The 20,465-nt window shown below is 38.0% G+C and overlaps 1 protein-coding gene across 40 annotated transcripts in view; it reads left to right on the top strand.

The window, feature by feature from the left end:
- The window catches only part of LOC134820715 (unconventional myosin-IXa-like), a 56,068-nt gene that overhangs the window by 3,738 nt on the left and 31,865 nt on the right, over positions 1-20,465 (top strand). For all 40 annotated transcript variants that reach the window (XM_063831258.1, XM_063831289.1, XM_063831275.1 and 37 more), the window contains exons 6-8: positions 17,656-17,799; positions 19,088-19,182; positions 20,096-20,158. In XM_063831258.1, the coding sequence (XP_063687328.1) occupies positions 17,656-17,799; positions 19,088-19,182; positions 20,096-20,158 (302 nt within the window). The remainder of the gene's footprint in view (positions 1-17,655; positions 17,800-19,087; positions 19,183-20,095; positions 20,159-20,465) is intronic.

The raw sequence follows: 20,465 nt of genomic DNA, 5'->3' as shown, positions 1-20,465 counted from the left end.
AGGAGTATATAGGAGTATACAGGAGTATACAGGAGTATACAGGAGTATACAGGAGTATACAGGAGTATACAGGAGTATACAGGAGTATACAGGAGTATACAGGAGTATACAGGAGTATACAGGAGTATACAGGAGTATACAGGAGTATACAGGAGTATACAGGAGTATACAGGAGTATACAGGAGTATACAGGAGTATACAGAGAGTATAGTAACCGTGTGGGATGTGTTTAACAGAGACAACCTGCACAATGTGACTCTGTTAATAGAGGGGTATCTGAGAGGTAAATCCTTGTTATTATCCGGGTAAATTAGCAGCTGAAATTTACTGTTTAATCTTATTGGACTGGCTGATTATCTTCGTCAGATTGAGGGGTTTTCTGAGAAATAACACGGCTGAAATGGACAAGGTTCCCTGTTGTGTTGTTAGGAAATAACTTTAAAATAAAATGTAATAAGATATATCTGGACTGCAACACACTAGTGTGCAGTGTGTGCGCTTTATGGGGAGTTAGTGAGCTAGTGTGTCTTGTTATGGGGAGTGTAGTGTAATTCACTGTTTAGTGTAGTGTAGTGTGTGTAACTTAATTCACTGTAAGTGTACTGTATGTAACCTAATTTACTGTAAGTGTAAGTGTACTGTGTGTATTGTGTAACTTAATTCACTGTAAGTGTAAGTGTAATGTGTGCAACCTAATTCAATGTTAGTACTATAAGTTGTATTATATCTAAGTAGTAAGTATGGAGTTAGTTGTATGATCCGCCTCTTTCATTAATTGAAAATTGTAGCTTACCTGCGAGAAATGCAACACTCGTTATAATGTGTACAAGTATTTTTAGTAGTGTAGAGTAAGTTATGTCCTATTGTACAATCTGTAAAGTGTATCGTACATTCCCAAATTCAACCTAAACGATTCGCACTTCTTCAGAATTGTTGGGAAATATGGGTTAGATATTGTGTCATGAAGATGAAGGTCTTTATAAAAATAGATTCCTAGATATGTATGTAGTTTATAAGTTTATGGTCAATAACTTATTCGTTTATGCTGTTGTACATTATACAAGCAGGATAAAACTTATTGTAATTCTGACTTTGTAACCAGTACCAGTACCACGACTACCAGTACCAGTACCATGACTACCAGTACCAGTACCAGTACCATGACTACCAGTACCAGTACCATGACTACTATAACTAGTACCAGTACCATGACTACTAGTACCAGTACCATGACTACCAGTACCAGTACCATTACTACCAGTACCAGTACCACGACTACCAGTACCAGTACCATGACTACTATAACTAGTACCAGTACCATGACTACCAGTACCAGTACCATGACTACCAGTACCAGTACCACGACTACCAGTACCAGTACCACGACTACCAGTACCAGTACCATGACTACTAGTACCAGCACCATGACTACCAGTACCAGTACCATGACTACCAGTACCAGTACCACGACTACCAGTACCAGTACCACGACTACCAGTACCAGTACCATGACTACCAGTACCAGTACCATGACTACCAGTACCAGTACCATGACAATGTTACCACTTCACTCTCACTTCACAGTTCTCACTGTACCAGAGTATCTACCTGCTTACATTCTGGCTGGAGAACAGTGAGCTGGTACATCATCTATGAAGCAGAAAGAAGACAACGACTATGTAATCAGATCACAATACGATTACACGCAACAAATCGAATTACCGAAGATACTTTCACTCAGCTCCTTGGAATGTATTTTCAGAATTATTCGGATTATTTCGGAGATTTGCCAATATTTCAGTTTATTAACGTTGAGTTATGGTAACTGCGACGGTGTTGTGTCGTCGCACTGACGGGACCGACGCGGACGGACCGACAGACAGACGGCCGTATTTATCAGTCGCTTGAGAGTCTCCACTAGTCATAAACATTTACACAGTTCCAGTTTTGAGAGCCTCTGTTATAATAGCCAGTCTTTTGATAGACCCCACTGTCACACTACTACAGGGGGGGGGGGATCATGTTTTTTTGTCCGTTTTTGTCCGTTTGGCAGCTATATTTTCAAAACGGACAAAAAATAAAGCGGACAAAAACGGACAAAAACGGACAAAAACGGACAAAAAATAACAAAAATTGAAATAACATTTAGATGCTTCCTCCTCCTCCTCCTCCTCCTCCTCCTCCTCCTTCTCCTCCTCCTCCTCCTCCTCCTCCTCCTCCTCTTCCACCTTCTCCTCCTCCTCCTCCTCAGCCATCCTCCTCAGCCATCCTCCTCAGTCCTCCTCAGTCCTCCTCAGTCCTCCTTCTCCTCCTCAGTCCTCCTCCTCTTCCTCCTCCTCCTGGGTCCTCCTGATCCTCCTCAGTCTTCTTTCTCCTTCTACTCCTCAGTCCTCCTCCTCCTCAATCCTCCTCTTCCTCCTAAGTCCTCCCCTCCTCAGTCCTCCTAAGTCCTCCCATTCTCAGTCCTCCTCCTCATCAGTCCTCTTCACCAGTCCTCCTCCTCAGTCCTCCTTATCCTCATCCTTCATCTCCTTCCTTCATCTCCTTTCTCCTCCTCATCCTCCTCATACACCTCCTCCTCATCAGTCCTCCTCCTCACTGCTCACTCCTTCTCCTCCTCCTCCTCCTCCTCGTCCTTAGTCCTCTTTATCAGTCCTCATCAGTCCTCATCAGTCCTCATCAGTCCTCCTCCTCCCCAGTCCTCCTTTTGGGGCCTTTTCCTGGGTCCTCCTCCTGGGTCCTCCTCCTCTTGGGTCCTCCTCCTCTTGGGTCCTCCTCCTCATCCTTCTCCTTAGTCCTCCTCCTCCTCAGTCCTCCTCTTGAGTCCTTCTTCTCCTCCTCCTCCTATTCATTCCTCCTCCTCAGTTCTCCTTCTCAGTCTCACTCCTCCTTCTCAGTCCTCCTCCTCCTCTTCTTCCTGGTTCCTCCTCTTGGGTCCTCCTTCTCCTCCTCAGTCCTCCTCCTCTTCCTGGGTCCTCCTGATCCTGGACTCAGTCTTCTTCCTCCTTCTACTCCTCAGTCCTCCTCCTGCTCAATCCTCCTCTTCCTTCTAAGTCCTCCCCTCCTCAGTCCTCCTAAGTCCTCCCCTTCTCAGTCCTCCTCCTCATCAGTCCTCTTCACCAGTCCTCCTCCTCAGTCCTCCTTATCCTCATCCTTTATCTCCTTTCTCCTCCTCATCCTCCTCATACACCTCCTTCTCCTCATCAGTCCTCCTCCTCACTCCTCAGTCCTTCTCCTCCTCCTCCTCGTCCTCGTCCTTAGTCCTCTTTATCAGTCCTCATCAGTCCTCATCGGTCCTCCTCCTCCCCAGTCCTCCTCATGGGGCCTTTTCCTGGGTCCTCCTCCTCTTAGGTCCTCCTCCTCTTGAGTCCTTCTTCTCCTCCTCCTATTCATTCCTCCTCCTCAGTTCTCCTTCTCAGTCTCACTCCTCCTCAGCCCCCCTCCTCTCCCTCCTCAGTCCCCCTCCTCAGTCCCCCCTCCTCCTTTTCCTCTCTTTCATCTCTCAATAATTTGTTCAATTTATAATTATTGTTGGTGTTATTGTTAACATAATTTATTGTTATATACTAAAATGTTTTTAAGCGCATTTGAGTCTGACTCAAAATGTGCTCAAGAATCTTTGTGTTTAACAAAGTTTTACTCTCCAGTAATAAAACTTTTCATCCCTTTTTATGTTATTAAAAAATGTGTAGACTATTCTTTGTGCCTAATTGAAGATTAAAAGTTTGAGAAAGGACCATGGTCTTCTTTTGTAGTTTTGTTACGTGTTGAAAACAGAGCTCCCTTATCTCTGTTATATCGGCAATTTTTAACTGCCAGTTGCCCCTGCTACTGCACATTGTTGGTGCTGTGCCTTTAACGGTACTGTACAAGTACTATACAATTACAATTTATACACACTGGAAAAGCCCGCTGATATGAAAGGTGGTGAAAATCATTTGTTGGGACCAACGTCAGACGTCCAATTAGAGACTGTATCAGAAACTTCACAGACCTCTCAGGAAATTGTTACTACCCGACCTCAGGAAAGTGTTTCTTCAGATCTGTTGAACTATGCTATCATTTCTAATGGTCAGTGTTCATCGTGTTTGGATAGTAAAGCAGGAGATAAAGCGTTACCTTGCTGGGAATGCGATAGATTATTTCATGCTGTTTGTGTGAAGGAAGATGGCACTGAAAAAGATGGTAAAGACATAATCTGCCCATCTTCATTCTTTAACAGCTTTATTAAGGCTTCCAACAAAGATGGTGTGTTTGCTAGAAGGCATGGTAACTTTACATTTGTGTGTGATTTTTGTAAAGTTAACAAAGGAAAGAAAAAAGCTGCTAATAAATCAGATAAATTTACTCTTTTGGACCCCAAAATTGATGCAGTCAACAATTCTTTATTGTTGGAGTTAAAAGAGCTAAAAACCATGATATCCCAAAACAAGAGTGCAGCTACACATCAAACTTCATCAATCTCTGAGTCTAACAACGAATATAATCCTTGGAATGATAAGCAGAGAACAGAAAACATGAAAAAAGTGGTTTCAGTACAAAAGGACAGTCAAGGTAAACTCATCAGTTCAAAAAAACTAGAAAATATTTGTATTGAGAACGGCCTCTCAGTAAGTAGTACCTTCCACTTGCAGAAATCTGATACTACTGGAATTGTTCTCAATTCTCAACACGATGTTGATGTTCTGACTAAACAACTCAAAGATGAGCAGCATTCTGTTGTAAAAGTATCAACAAGAGTACCAACTGTCCACATTGTAGGATTATCAAGAGAATATACCGTGGAGGAACTAAAATCTATGCTTGAAAAACAAAATCCTGGGATATCAAAGCTTCTCGATAGTTCTTCTACTTCTAATGATGATAAAATGATCGAAATCTTGGCTGTTAAACCTCTCAAAAACAATAAAGACATCTTTAAGGCTATTGTAAAAGTCAGCAATGTTATTAGATCCATAATTGCTCAGCAAGGGAACAAGGTGTTTATTGGATACCAGTCTATGTGTAAAGTCTATGACAGTATCTTTGTTCTTAGATGTTTCAATTGCCAGGAGTATGGTCATTACAGCAAAGAATGTAAAAATAAAGCTGATCCAGTTTGTGGGTTTTGCTCTGAAAATCATGAATCACGAGATTGCTTAAAAAAAACTGATGATCATGTTTTCAAGTGTTGTCACTGTGTCAGAGCAAAAAACAATGATACTAATCATCACACTGGAGACCCCAGATGTTCTGTATTTGTGGAACATCAGAAAAGAATAAAGAAGACAATTCCTTTTTATCAAAGCAAATGATCAGATCCAATGAATCGTCAGATTTCAACCTCCTTCTCTTTAATCCTAGATCAATCAACAACAAAGCTGATCTTTTTGTGAGCCTTTTGGAGGACAAAAATATTGATATTGCTGCTGTTTGTGAGACGTGGCTGACTAGCAACTCATCAGTAACCACTGCTATTATTAAGGAACGAGGTTACTCACTCCACCATAATTATAGGCTTAACGAGAGGGGTGGTGGCACTGCACTCATATTTCGGTCAAATTTAACGTGCTCTATGGAAAAGAGTAGGATAGTATTCAAACATTTCGAACTCACAATGGGAAAAGTTAAGACCAGCTCTAATAAGATTCTTTTTGTTGTAATGTACAGGACTGGCCCTTTAACCTCTGCTTTTACACAGGAACTTGACCTTCTTCTCTCTGATATTTCTACTCGCTGTGATAATATTGTCCTGGCCGGAGATCTCAACATACACTTTGGTAACAACAGGGTTGCATCTGATACTCTAAAGATACTCAGATCATATGGTCTTTATGCTCTGTATGATCGTCCAACACACATTGGTGGTGCATGTCTAGATCAGTTATTTACTTTCTCGCTGAACAACCATCTTCATTGCAATAATGTGTTTATTGACAATAGCGATACACTAGGCTCAGATCACTTTCCTATAATCTGTAACATAAGCAACACTTTAGGAAAGAAATATTTCAAATCAATTGAATTCAGAGATATTAAAGCTGTAGACAAGGATACCTTTTCACGTGACCTTAATGATGTTCTTGATCAGTTTGATGTTTCAGAATCATTTGAGACTTCTGTAGTGAGTCTTGATGCCTCTATAGTGAACCTTCTTGATGTTTATGCTCCATTAATTAGCAAAAGAGTGTCAGTGGTGGATAAAGCTCCATGGTTTGATAAGGAATATAGAGATCTGAGAAAACTTCGTCGTCGAGCCGAGAAAAAGAAAAATAGATCTGAGGGACACTTTCTGCACTACAAAGAACTCTGTCATGAGGCTACTACACTAGCTTTGACTAAAAAGAAATATTTCTTGGAAACTGTTATCAATAAGTCAGAGAATAAAACTCGAACTCTCTATCAAGTTGTCAATAAGGTAATGGATCGTAAACAAAGTAGAATTCTACCTGACTACACTGATAATATTGAACTACTTGCATCTGACTTCAACAAGTTCTTCTCTGAAAAGGTTGAAAAGATTCGTGATAACATACCTGCTACCTCTATACCAGATTGCACTGATACTACTGTAACACCCCTCTTCGAATTTGAACCAACCTGTATCTCAGAACTTGAAGATATAATCAAGGAAAGTGGAATCAATTGTTCACCTAATGACTGTTTACCACAAGATCTTGTTAAGGATAATATCACTTCCCTATTGCATGTTTGGGTTGATCTTGTTAACCAATCGCTGTCCACCGGCAGTATGGATGGTGTTAAACTGGCTGACGTTATTCCCCTAGTGAAAGATGAGTCTCAGGATCCGAATATACTGAAAAACTACAGACCTGTCTCCAACCTTACATTCCTGGGAAAATTAATTGAGAGAGTAGTTTTGAGAAGACTTAACGAGCACCTTAGTCGAAATAATCTGAATTGTCAGGAACAATTTGCCTACAAGAAACACCACAGCACAGAAACTCTCTTGATAAAAATCGTTAATGATGTCCTTATTGCTGCAGATGAAAAAACAGCTACTGTTGTTATGCTGTTGGACCTCAGTGCAGCCTTTGATACTGTGGATCATAATTTACTTCTGAAGATCTTGAGGCAAGAAATAGGAATAAGGGGGTCAGCTCTGAGTTGGTTCACCAGCTTCCTAACAGGACGTTGTCAGCGTATCAGACTTGGTAAATCAGTCTCTGAAACCATAATTTTACGTTTTGGAGTACCTCAGGGCTCTGTGCTAGGCCCTGTACTTTTCAACATCTATATTAGATCATTGTACAGCTGTGTAAAAGAATCTGGGTTTTCTATTATTGGTTATGCAGACGATCATCAAATTATGAAATCTTTCAAACCCTCAGATCAGGTGAAAACCTTAACAAACCAACTGAGAAATTGTTTCTTGAGGATAAAGAATTGGATGTCTCAATATTATCTGCAATTAAATGACTCTAAAACTCAGCTTATAGTCTTTGGACCTAGAAAGGTACTAAATGAGATTGAACTTCATGAGGTTGAAATTGCTCCTAACACATTAGTTATGTTTGTCCCCACCGTTAAGAATCTAGGGTTGGTTATGGACAATCAACTAGTTTTTGATAAACAAATTATAAATCTCAAGAAGAAATGCTTTCATACCTTGCGCAATATCAGGAAAATCCGCTTCCTTTTGAATCTCAAACAGATTAAAGTCATCGTCAACAGTCTAGTGGTATCATGTCTAGATTATTGTAACGGTTTATATTTTGGTATTGGCGAGAAGCTTTTACATCAGCTTCAGTTACTACAGAATGCTGCTGCAAAAGCCGTTACTGGTAAATATAAGCATGACCACCTGGAAGACGACCTGACTAATCTTCACTGGCTGGATGTAAAGAAAAGGATTGTGTTCAAAATATTACTGCTGTCTCACAAATCATTATTAGGGCTCGCTCCAACGTATATTCAAGACATGTTTCGGTACACTCATCATGGTCACACATTGAAACTTATGGTTCCATCGTTTAAGTTTGGTGAGCGAAGCTTCTCAGTCGTGGCTCCAAAGATCTACAACCGTCTGCCTACTACCATCACATCAGCTGAATCCCTGGAATCTTTTGAAGCATTTCTAAAAACTTTCTTATTTAAACTGTCTCAGCATGAACTTGAAAAACTTTATCAATGACTGATTTTGGCCTATATTTAGTGTTAGTTCTTTAGTTTTAAGTTTCACTCATATGAACGATATATTTTCAAGTATTTGATAGCAGTCCTAACTTTTATCATGATAGTTTCTGGGATGACTAGATTAAACACTGCTGAGTATAAGTTTATCTTAATAGTGGTGTTCTTAAACTTCAATTTATTATTATTATTAACCGGGCTACCCATTTCTGCAGATAGCCTGTTACAAATTGTGGAGAAAATTTAAATCAAAAGTTACAATTTTTGTCCGTTTTTGTCCGTTTTTGTCCGTTTTTGTCCGTTTGGCAGCTATATTTTCAAAACGGACAAAAATTAACGGACAAAAACGGACAAAAACGGACAAAAAATAACATGAGCCCCCCCCTACTACATACTACTACTGTACACTACTAGTGTACAGCTGCTAACAACTTGTAGTCGCTCCCTAAATGTAGCAGCAGCGTTTAGGTGGGAAAACAACTCACTCTATTAACAACACTCCCCTGTGGAGTAGTGACCAGCAAATCCTTAGTAAACATAATCCCGGGTACCTATAATAATACACTAACTTAACTGTGCGGCACACTACACGCTATATAACATATTACTCTGTATTTAACAGGATCATGTTACTCTAGTCAGTCTGACTACTACTACACAGTGTCTTGTAGTAGGGAGAGAGGTGTGTGTTGTGGAGAGAGAGAGAGAGGAGTAAGGCGATATTATGTGGAACATAATTATGTGAATAATATTATACAATGTGAGTTGTAGTGTCCACCCAGAAAGTCATGTTGAGAAGCACACACACACTTTATATAATATTTTGGAGTGCCCACTTTATATCATATGAAGTTCCTTTGTTTGTGTGTGTGTGTGTGTGTGTGTGTGTAATGACATCTACCTCACATCTCACGGGCTCTTCACAGTGTAGTGGCATTGTAAAGGAAGGTTCTACTTCTGAGGGCAGATCTCAGCACTAACGCCTTACAAGTTTATTCACAATAATATATAGGTAATACACCTGGTACCCAATAGTAGTGGCTGACTAAGTTATGTGTAATATTGTTATTTAGAAACATGTTTGTGGGGTAGTAGCGTTGGGGGGGGGGGGGGGGGGGGGCCAAGTGGATATTTGTAGATATTTGGATAATGTCATCCACTTTTTTCGTGAATTATCCATAAATCCATTGACAATAATCTACAAATATCTACATTTATCTACAAAAAATGTATTTCTCAAATATGTGCCCAGAAATTCTACTGAATTTTTGGAGATAAATGTATAAATTTGTAGAATTTGTAGAATTTTCGTGAATTATCCATTGACAATAATCTACAAATATCTACATTTATCTACAAAAAATGTAATCTAAAATTTGTGCCCAGAAATTCTACTGAATTTTTGGAGATAAATGTATAAATTTGTAGAATGTCATCCACTTTTTTCGTGGATTATCCATTCTACATTAATCTACAAATATCTACAAATATCCACTTGGCTCCCCCCCTAGCGTTGTAGTAGTGTTGTAGTGTTGTAGTAGTCTGTAGTGTGTAGTAGTGTTGTAGTGTTGTAGTAGCGTGTAGCAGTTGTTGCTGGGTTTAAGGTTGGATACACCTAGCATTCAGTCAGCAATAGTAGCATCACAGATCTTGAGATTGAGTAGTTATTGGGAACACTGTTTCACAGATCATTTTAACCAGAACATAGACTAACACAATATAACTGAGTGTACAGCCAACAACAGGAGTCAAGTATACTCTTATCTATTTTTAGAAGTTATGCTGTTTACCTTGAAATGGCCCTGAACTTATGTAATTAAGAAGGAAGCTCTAATAATACAGAAAGGGTATTGAAGTCTGAGAAGTACCGCTAATTTGTCTTACACCGCAGCAATGTTGAGGGGCGTACAGCAGTACCTACTCCAAAAGTTTGTAGTTAGTTCCTACAACCCTAAAATAAGTTGCTTCAGAGTTTCATAAACATTTTGTTGGAGACTCCGCTTCAGTGAATCTTAAAATAGGACTCGAATTTTAGGAATATTCTGAAGAAATTTGCGCCTAGATTTTAACATAGTTATGTGTATTATGATAATAAATTGTTATAGTATAATATTAGTTATATTATAATGTAATATTAGTTATACTATACACAATAATACTTCCTCTTCTTTACTCTGCAGTAAACCAACTTAATATTCCCTAATCAGTACAGAGTACTTATAAACAATGAGACTCTACGTTAATAATCGCATAACTTATTTATTGTACATTGTACAGTAATAATTGTAACATGACAGTTACTCTCAAGTTTATTGAAAATTGAGGTATTTTTGCTTATAGAGTACCTTGTAGTTGACAGCTATATTACAACACTACAAATCATTTACATTTATTGGATATTATGTAATGGGATGGAAGCTTTTTAACCAGGTGTAACCAGTCCACTCCCTGGCTCCATAATACGACGAGTTTGTTTTAATTCTAGATGAAAAGTTGGAATATTGTTCGAAAATTTTCTAAACTGTTCGGGAACTATCTAGACTCCACTACTAATAAGAATATAAACTATGAAAAGGGAGTAGGAAAATAGTAAAACATCAATAACCTGCTTTGTTATTCCCTGATTGCGGTCTCCTTTGGTGTAATGAGTTAAAAGGTCTGTTCTTACTGTTAGTTACTGTAATGGACGTGGTGGCTAGCTCAAAATGGGAGAGTTGCTGTAACGACCGCCCACGTGCAATCTATTGAACTGGAACTTGGTCGGGGAGATGTTCTGATAAAAGGAGTTCTAGAGAATACTTTTAACACTTTCAGTAACTTATAATTCAACACTGAGTGACTTTTTAAAGTTCAAAATATAAAACAGGCATTCTCTAATAAAATTAAAAGCACGTGAGATAATAGTAAGCAAATGAGGATCAACTCTACTAATATGATCCCTCCAAATCAGATACAACCACTTACAATCCCTTATTCCTGAATTTGTTGTCAAGGGTTTTATCCTAACAATCCACTGCACTGACTGCTAACGAATAGTCGGCGCGCAACTCTCTGCCCCCCTCCCCCCCTCCGCCCCCCTGGTGGTGTGACAAACAGCTAGCACAGTCCCCCCTCAACGAAGTGTTACACTCTTACACCCGACCCTGTAATCTACACATTTACACTAGGGTTGCCAACCGATATTATCGGCCGATAATTATCGGCGATAATTTCCCAAAAATCGTTATCGATTATCGCGATAATTTTCGAGAATTATCGCGATAATCAACAAATGTTTATTTAAAGGGTAAAATGGCCAAAATTCAACATATTTTTCGAATCTATTTCTCTGTTTGTTAAGTTAAAACTCAGTGCTAGCATAATTTTCAGTGTGATGGTCTGCTGACGTGCTGTGTAGTGTGTACTGTGTAGTGTGTATGAATTTGTGGAAGTGAACATTGAAATGTTGCGTTATCGCATCTAGTAGGTAACTTGGAGGTAGTATGGTCAGACGTAGTTATTGTTGTTTGTTGAATTGCACGAAAAGGAACTCAGACTGCAACGAAACTACAAAACCCGTTGGAGCTCGCTGTGCAGTATGTTGGAGAGATATGACCGGATAACTTATGCAGTGCACAGAATTTTAGATGACTTGGAGCTAGGCAATCTAAAACTGGATGTAGAAGAGACTGAGTTAGCTAAAGACATTACCAAGACTCTCGCACCGTTCAAGATTGTAACTGAGTCTTTGTGTAAAAGAGACAGCAAGCTCGCTCAAGCAGAAGTGATTATTTAGTTTATTGACAGCAAGTAAAGCTAGAAGATATCTGAAATATAAGACTCGCCACTTTCTCGAACCCTTCTCGATAAGCTACGTACACGATATGCCAAGAGAAAGAACCTTCACTTCGTATCGTTGGACTCCTACAACTTCAGATGCCAGATTCCAATCCTATCCCGCTGACAAAAGAATTATCAGACCTACATTAGGGCAGCGATTCGACTACGGTAGCAAGGACAGATACCCTTGCTCGGGAGATAGATCTGTTCACAGCTAACAGGCAGGAAACTGATACTATCAAATAAATACGTCGTGCATATGCTGATTTCTTTTTTAAATTTTGCTAGAAGCAATAAGTCTTTAAGAACATATTTTGTCTATGAGTATGAAATATGGGCTTGTTAAATAAAAGGGCAATATTGCAATTGATTCTTTAACAAAGTAATCATCACAAGATGCAACATAACACATGAGCATAATTCAAGTATGCAGAGTGCATACAAATATTACTTCAATTATATTGTCAAATTTATCGCCGATAACCGATATTATCGCGATAATTTTGAAAAAATTGGCAGTATCGAGATAGCCCGACCACTGGTCCGCGGACCACTGTCCGCGGACCACTGTCTACCAGATCATATTACTGTATAATAACAGTATTCGAGGACGAGCAGGGAACCAGGGACATAGATGCATTACACCTAGGACAGGACATGGAGCTCTTTAGGAGGTTTTTCTGGAATAGGAAGTCTCTAGCATTCTCTAGGGAGGCGGTGGGTCCATTAATTTCGTCCATTAGACAGAAGAGTACCATGTCAGGAATTGGAATAGTTGTTGTTGTTGATGATGGCAACTGATAATACTTCACCAAAAACGAACGACTTATATACCACATTTTAATCGTAATCATTTATTTCATTGAGCAATCAATATTATTCGTAACTAATTATATCCGAGAGACCACATTTGAATCGTAATCAATAGTTTGATCCAGTAATTTACTACGCTACAATTAATTATGCTAGTCGTAACTAATTGCATCCAAGATACCATACATACCATTCATATGATCTGGTAACCAATCAACTATTCACAAACACCTGTTGCTTGATTCAGGGGATACTGTTATTATACAGTAATATGATCTGGTAGACAGTGGTCCGCGGACAGTGGTCCGCGGACCAGTGGTCGGGCTATCTCGATACTGCCAAAAAATTATCGATTATCGCGATAAAAAATTTGGTACCGATAATGGCAACCCTAATTTACACTCAAGTGTATATCCCCGCATATTATAATATGACATGTGAGCATATGTGACATGTCCTCCTGAGTTTACTGGTGACTGGTATTGGGGAACTGGTCGTCACAGTGTCTGACTACACTGACACAGTGTCATATGTCTGACGTCACTGTCACAGTGTCACATGTCTGACGTCACTGTCACATGTCACTGGTTAAATCGGTGACCTTAGCAGAGGTTAGTTATAAGTCAGCCAATGAAACCTAAATGTTGTACCGGATAAAACTGATTCCGAGTGGTTCTCAGGTTGTAAATGATCAATCTGGGTTACGATTTGCCCAGACTGGTCCTATGCCCATATAAGGCAATATTTTGCTCAGATTCGAAACTGACACACTGTCACAAGCATAAGTGGGTGGAATAATAATCGAAATTTCTCTCGAGAAAAGAAACATAGTTTAACGAAAGATCACAGAAGTCGTTATTTCCCAAATCTGTCTTGTGACCTGTCTAATATTTTCTATGTATGAAATATGGGGATTTTCCTGTCATCTAGTTATAAATCGTGACTCCAGCAGCTTTTCAATTTGTCCCGAATTTTAAAATCTTCACTTCAGAATATAAGCCTAAACACACCCTCTCCAGATCTCCAGTCACTCTGAAGTTAAATACACTGCGATTAGTAAGGCTATTACAGTAATACTATATACAGTCTATATACTGTGATGTGTACACTCAACACTGTGCTGCACATCTTACTTGTGTACGATTAATAACCCCGGTAAACTGCGCAATGTACGCGTACAGTAGCGTTACAGTAGCGTTACAGAAGCGTTACAGTAGCGTTACAGTAGCGTTACAGTAGCGTTACAGTAGCGTTACAGTAATGTTACAGTAGCGTTACAGTAGCGTTACAGTAGTGTTACAGTAGCGTTACAGCAGTGTTGCACTAGTGTTACAGAAGCGTAACACTAGAACTATAGAATTGCGGAGTTCGATATTTAGATAGTGTTGTTTGACAGGTGCAAATGTTTATTGGTCGGTGGGGTAAAAATTCCCTAAAATGTCTGCAATATAAGAAGAGATTTTCCTACTAAATTAAAATGAATGAACCCTAATTTAAGAAATAGAAAACGGATTATTACAATAACCTTACATCACCTCCCCTCAGTCAGCATCGACAATAACAGTATCAGTTTATATCCGCACAGTTATAGTAGCTTGAGCTACTATAATACAGGTTCATATAACGTGTCGGAATCGAGGGGGTTTCTGAAAATGCTAATGTAATTTCTACAGAATTTTTATGAGTAATATAAGGTGTTTAATGCTAGGGAAGATGGAGTCTACAAATTTGGCGTATGTAATACAAGTAAGTAAGTTGTAGTAATTGAAGCAACCCCATTGCCCATCAATTATTCCTCAACTTTTGGTCAAATAGGCAATAGGCATCGATGGGCATTGCTATTTTAAGGCTTTGCATTTTGGGTAAAGCCCTAAAAACAGCTAAAACTTGATTTGTGATGAAAATAAACATCATCATCCTCTTATTAATATTAACGAGTACAGCTTTATTTCAGCTCAATAGAGTTTGGTATCAGAAATAGTAATTTGTTTGATTTTTCGATTTTGATGCCCATTTTGCCCATTTATTCCTCAGCATTTGGTCAAATGGGCATGGCCCCCCCTGGCCCTCCCCCCTCCCCCCTCAGAAGTATTATACCCACACAGTTATACTACTATTATAAATATCCGCACAGCAGCAGCAGTTGTACTAGCAGAAGTATTAAGAAAGTTTTCAGGAATCACCTGAACTGCTGAAGCTACATTCCCGCTGTATTACACTTTATTACACTCTTAGAATACTGTTCTCACTCTGCCAAAGGTAGTTTTAATTCCGACCCGGCTAAAATTTGGTGATATTACACAAATTGGAGCTTGTAGTTGTCTAATTTGGATAAAACAAGCTAGTTGTAGTACTATTTTTAGCGCAGATTGCACGATATATTTATATTTGTACGGAGAGATATTCCAAATATTTAGAAATGTTAATTGCATATTAGTGTTCCTCACGTATGTTAATGAGTTGCACATCTCAACATTGTTATAATTACCCCCGAGTTTTGGAAATTCCTGCGGCGTTCCTCCGTATTTTTTACTGGCCTTGTGTATATATATGGCGACAGAGCAGGGTTGGAATGTCTTGGAACAAATTGTAAAATGGCAATTAAAATATGTGATCATGTAATTGGTAAATATATGCAATTTTGCGGTGATTATGCGGTAAGATTGCAGAACCGCTGATTTGGATAAAATAATAGTAAACTTCATGCAGATGATGATGCAAAATAAACAGATTTATCTAGATACCTGTTACATACCAGTTTTATAGCAGCTACATACGGGTCACGTACCTGTTTCCATAGCTTTTCAACCAACATGAAAACCTCGATATCAAAATAACTATTCCCTGTGATATATTGAATTCTTTTCGGCATATTTAACCGCAGCTTATACTATTACATATAAAATATGTATGCACATCATTTGTCCACACTTAGCCCTTCATAAACATGACTATATAATATGTAACTGTAATGTGTATACTGTATGTTGTCACAGTTCAGCATGAAATATAACGACTGGCCGCCCAATATCACAGTTCACCTATAATACACGTTATAACACTTTATAACACTGTATAAAACACTACAAACAGACTCAGTGGCTAAACATGAAATAACAGTTCACAACTGTACAATACACAGTTGCCCTCCATCCTCTGTTGGTGTGTATACAGAGTATCTTACTGAAGTAACACTAGGAGTTAGTATAACACTAACTCTCACCTATGCAAGGTGTCTCTAATAGTGCAACTCAAGCTGCAGGAATTACTCTGATTAACTGTACTAGTTCAGTACTGGCTTGTTGTCATGTTCAGCACCCGCATACTATTATAGTACAGTGTGGTATAGTATTACTACAGCACACTACAAATAATCCAATAGTCCCTCCATTACAGTGCAGTACTATACTAAATTGTGATAATAATTATTTAAATAAATTTTATTTGATTACATTTTTGTACACACCTACTTAGTGCAAGTAAAGACTAATGAACTGATAATATTGAAGGCTCATTGTTAACTAAATAGATATTCGCTCATAATAGAAACACACGCTATTATATAAACTAAGCTGTTCTCATTGTTATGGGTCGTTATAAATTCCAACTATTGTTCGCAGCTAAGATCCCAACATCGGCTAGCTATGACGAAATATTCAGTATGAACGACAAAGGTGAAAATATTTTGATGGAATTTGAAGGATTTTTGGCATTCCTAGGCCTGTTCAAGCCGGAAAATAGTTAGCGATCTGGTGATAAGTCACGTTGGCACATTGCTATTGGCTGGCTTGAGTACAAGTTATCATGGGGCTGTGGGGTAACGCTATATTACCAAGGTTACCATCTAGGTTACTAAATAGGTTACTAAATAGGTTACTAAATAGGTTACCATGGTTAAGTTACCTAGGTTACAATATCATGTCTCTAAATCTAGAGAAACTGTAATGTCAGCAGTGTCAACCTTTACTGGTGGGCATGGTGTAGTACTCCGATATATCGTAACTGTACCAGGAATAGCTCGTAACTGAGAAGAACTATTTTACAGTAGTACAGTGCCTGGTTACTGGGAAGCCTTGCTAACAATGACGCATCTGGACCGGGCCAAAGCAAATATTTCAGTCTTGGAGCTTACCTTCTGCAGAATCCTCTGATGACGAGCTGGAGAAATGACGTTGTTAATGTTAAACTGAATAACTTATATCCCCCTAATATTGGATGAGTCTTGTCACGGCCAATGTTGTCATGCTGCTTTAGGAGGCTTTAAGAGACATTGACACAGACACTTTTCTTCTAATTTGATAATTTGTTAAGGTCACAGACATATAGGCATCCGTCTCCAGTCATCATCAATGAGTTGATGTACCTCTTACATCTTTATATACGTTACATCATTAGTTATACTAAAGTAGTGGGTAAAACACAACGCTGCTATCTGATATTTGAATTTTGATCTGTATTTTGATCTGTATTTCTCGCTAGTCTTATTTTTATTGCTCCTTACTGTGTAGAAAAATCAATGTACTTTGAAAGAAGTCTACTTTACGGTAGAACATAATGTTGTTATCTTGTGCGAGGTTCAAATTACGGAGTACCTGATTTATCTATCAGCTCCTGATTAATGTACTTGGAAATTAAGTGAACATATGAAGTGAAATAGAAACCCAAACTGTCATAATTTTATCACTTTGTTACATTATTATGTGACCACCTTAGTTTGGTTAAATGTTTTAAATTCTATAATTACAATAATTTTTTCAGTGAACGATTGATTGAATTTCATGGACTCAGTCACTAGATCTAATCATGATTTATTTCAATTTAGAATTTCAACAAATTTCAAAATTAATTTAATCCTAACATTAATTTAATTCTAACATTAAATAATTTCAGTGTATGGTGATCTCCGGTGAGTCAGGATCAGGTAAAACAGAGACCACACGTCACATAATACATTGGCTGACTACAACACAGAACAAACATTCCACCACACGGACCCTTGCTCAGTCTATTCTTGGAGCTGGGGAACTGCTGGAGGTACTTAGATCTAATTATAGATATTCTATTATGTAATATATATTATGCTTTAACTTACATCTTATTCTGTAACTAACAATAATAAATTGAAGATTAATAACACCACTTTTAAGATAAAACTTATACTCAGCAGTGCAAGTGTTTAATCTAAACATCCCAGAAAAGTACTTGAGTAAAATAAGGACTGGTAATGTATGCTTGAAAATATATCGCTTAGTCTAATGACAGAATATGATACTGTATGTAAAAATCGAATACCAATATTGACTAAAATAAATTATCGATCAAGTTCATGAAGGGGCAGTTGAAACAGAAAAGTTTTAGAAGAGCTTTAAATGATTCCAATGATTGAGCTGATGAAATGGTATCAGGCAGACGATTGTAGATCTTTTGAGCCACCACAGAGAAGATACACTCACCAAACTTAGAGTTAAAATATGGTACAATTAGTTTCAATGTGTGACCATGATGTGAGTACCTAAACATGTCCTGCAGATAAGTCGGTGCCAATCTTAGCAATGCCTTGTGAGCTTATCTTTATCAAATATTATAGGTTTTCTGTAACTAAATTGCAAGTTTGTTTCACGTCCGGATTATTTTCCAGTGTAATTTTCATTTAATGTCCGTTGGATTTAATCCTATTCCCGTGGCCCGTTAAGATGTAAATATTAAACTAATCATAATGAGAAGAGTCAATATATTGCGATACTGTTACAATCAGTGATACACTGTTATTGCCGACTTGGCACAACTCCAACCCTGAGTAGAATAAACCGTGTAGCTAGTTTCATTGTTCTCCCGTCTTAAAGTTGGCTTATAATATACTATTATAGTAGTTTCAGTAAATACTTAATGTGAGCAGTAAATGGAAAAGATGTATGTAAATGTGTACGAATTATTATACCTAAGATGCGTTGAATATGTAGTTGAATATTCTTGTTATTCACAATGAGATTATGTTATGTACATAAGAAACCAGAAAGTTTACTTTATCAATGTAGTGAAGGAGATGTTCAGGGTTTGTTTCCGGTAAGATGTTATCAGTTCAACATTATAAGGTTTTAATGCCGTGTGCTACTGTAGTAATTGTGGCGTAGTTACAAAATTGTACTCAGAACGTTATATAACTTTATTATCTTATTTTCACTGCACTTCGGGCAAACGGATGTTCCAATTCTAACACAAAACAATTAAATTAGTACCGTATTTTTGCTGATGTAATTAGTTTATTAATATGTTATTTCTCACAGGAATTAACTAATTTACCGCTAACAATATTTATTTCCAGGCGTTTGGAAACGCACAGACGTTACGTAACAAGAACTCCAGTAGATTCGGACGATTTATACAACTGGAGTATAGACAGGATGGCTCTGTGCATGGGTACGTGTTATCACCATAGCAACCGTTACCATGACAACCACTGTCTTACATACTTACACTACACATTTCAGTACTTCACAAGTAACAAACTAAAAATTTGAATACACCATAAACTTCACACTACGCATGGAACTTATTTCCATACATTCTCCTTACTAAACACATGACATTCCGTAATATGTTCCGTATATAATTTATAAGTCAATATATTGCGTATGTAAGTTAAAGTTCATTACACACACACACACAATACCATTATAGGTTCCTGTGCTGGAATTTAATAAGAACTGTGATATATAAAACCTCTCCCAACTCCCCAGGCTGTACATTTCTTCTAGAAAATTCGATCTACAGCTAAGTTAGTTAAAATAACTCAATGAATAATAACAGGTTTTCAGGGTCCTAGTGTACCCCACGAAATGTAATAGTAGGAATATTATCGCCGCCATTCTGTGTGACTCCTAAACAGCATACCACTCAATTTTAGCATTCCGTACAATTTTAATAGATTTGAGACAACAGTGCACAAGTATTAGCGGTATTTTCTTATTTTGAACGTCGGTGTAATTTCTATGTCAACCTAAACTTTTACCTCCCTGAAAATTAAATTATATTTACCAATTCTGTGTGAAAAATCGTTTTCTCCCCGTTATATTTCAGTAAATTTTCGTGATTTGTGTTCTGGAGATTTGCCAAAATCTTGACTAGATATCTTACTGTAATTGTTTGGAATTTTACTTTGAATTATGTTTACACTCGGGGAATTAGAAGATAAAAATTTCGGTTCCCGTCATCTATATCATTCACGTTGATCACGTTCAACTCGAGTCCATTCAATATACAATTAATCAATCACCAAGTTAATCAAATAATCAAATAATCAAATAATCAAATAATCATTATAACATTCCAGGGCTGTGATAGAGAAATACCTTCTAGAGATGTCGCGGATCACCAATATCTCTAGCAAAGAAAGGTAAGCTAACTGCTGACACAATAATCTTGCAAATAATGCAGATATATTAGCACAATAGGTCCATTAAAATGCAGGTCACCATGGTTACGCTATACTTGTAGTAAGCCGGGCTACTGTATTGAGCGTGTATATTTGACAATAACGTTTTGGTGATTGACTCGCACAAATTTCACCTTTACTGTTGGGCGATCAGCGATGTCATAATATTATAGCAGCTAGCTTAATATCTCCACCTAGCTTAATATCTCCACCTAGCTTAATATCTCCACCAGTAACCTAGCTAGTAGCGTAATATCTCCACCTAGCT

This window comes from Bolinopsis microptera, chromosome 9 (genome assembly GCF_026151205.1).
Source record: "Bolinopsis microptera isolate Bmic1 chromosome 9, MBARI_Bmic_1.0, whole genome shotgun sequence".
Taxonomy (NCBI): Eukaryota; Metazoa; Ctenophora; class Tentaculata; order Lobata; family Bolinopsidae; genus Bolinopsis; species Bolinopsis microptera.
The sequence above is the reverse complement of the archived record's forward strand: the minus strand, read 5'-3'. Positions and strand labels throughout refer to the sequence as shown.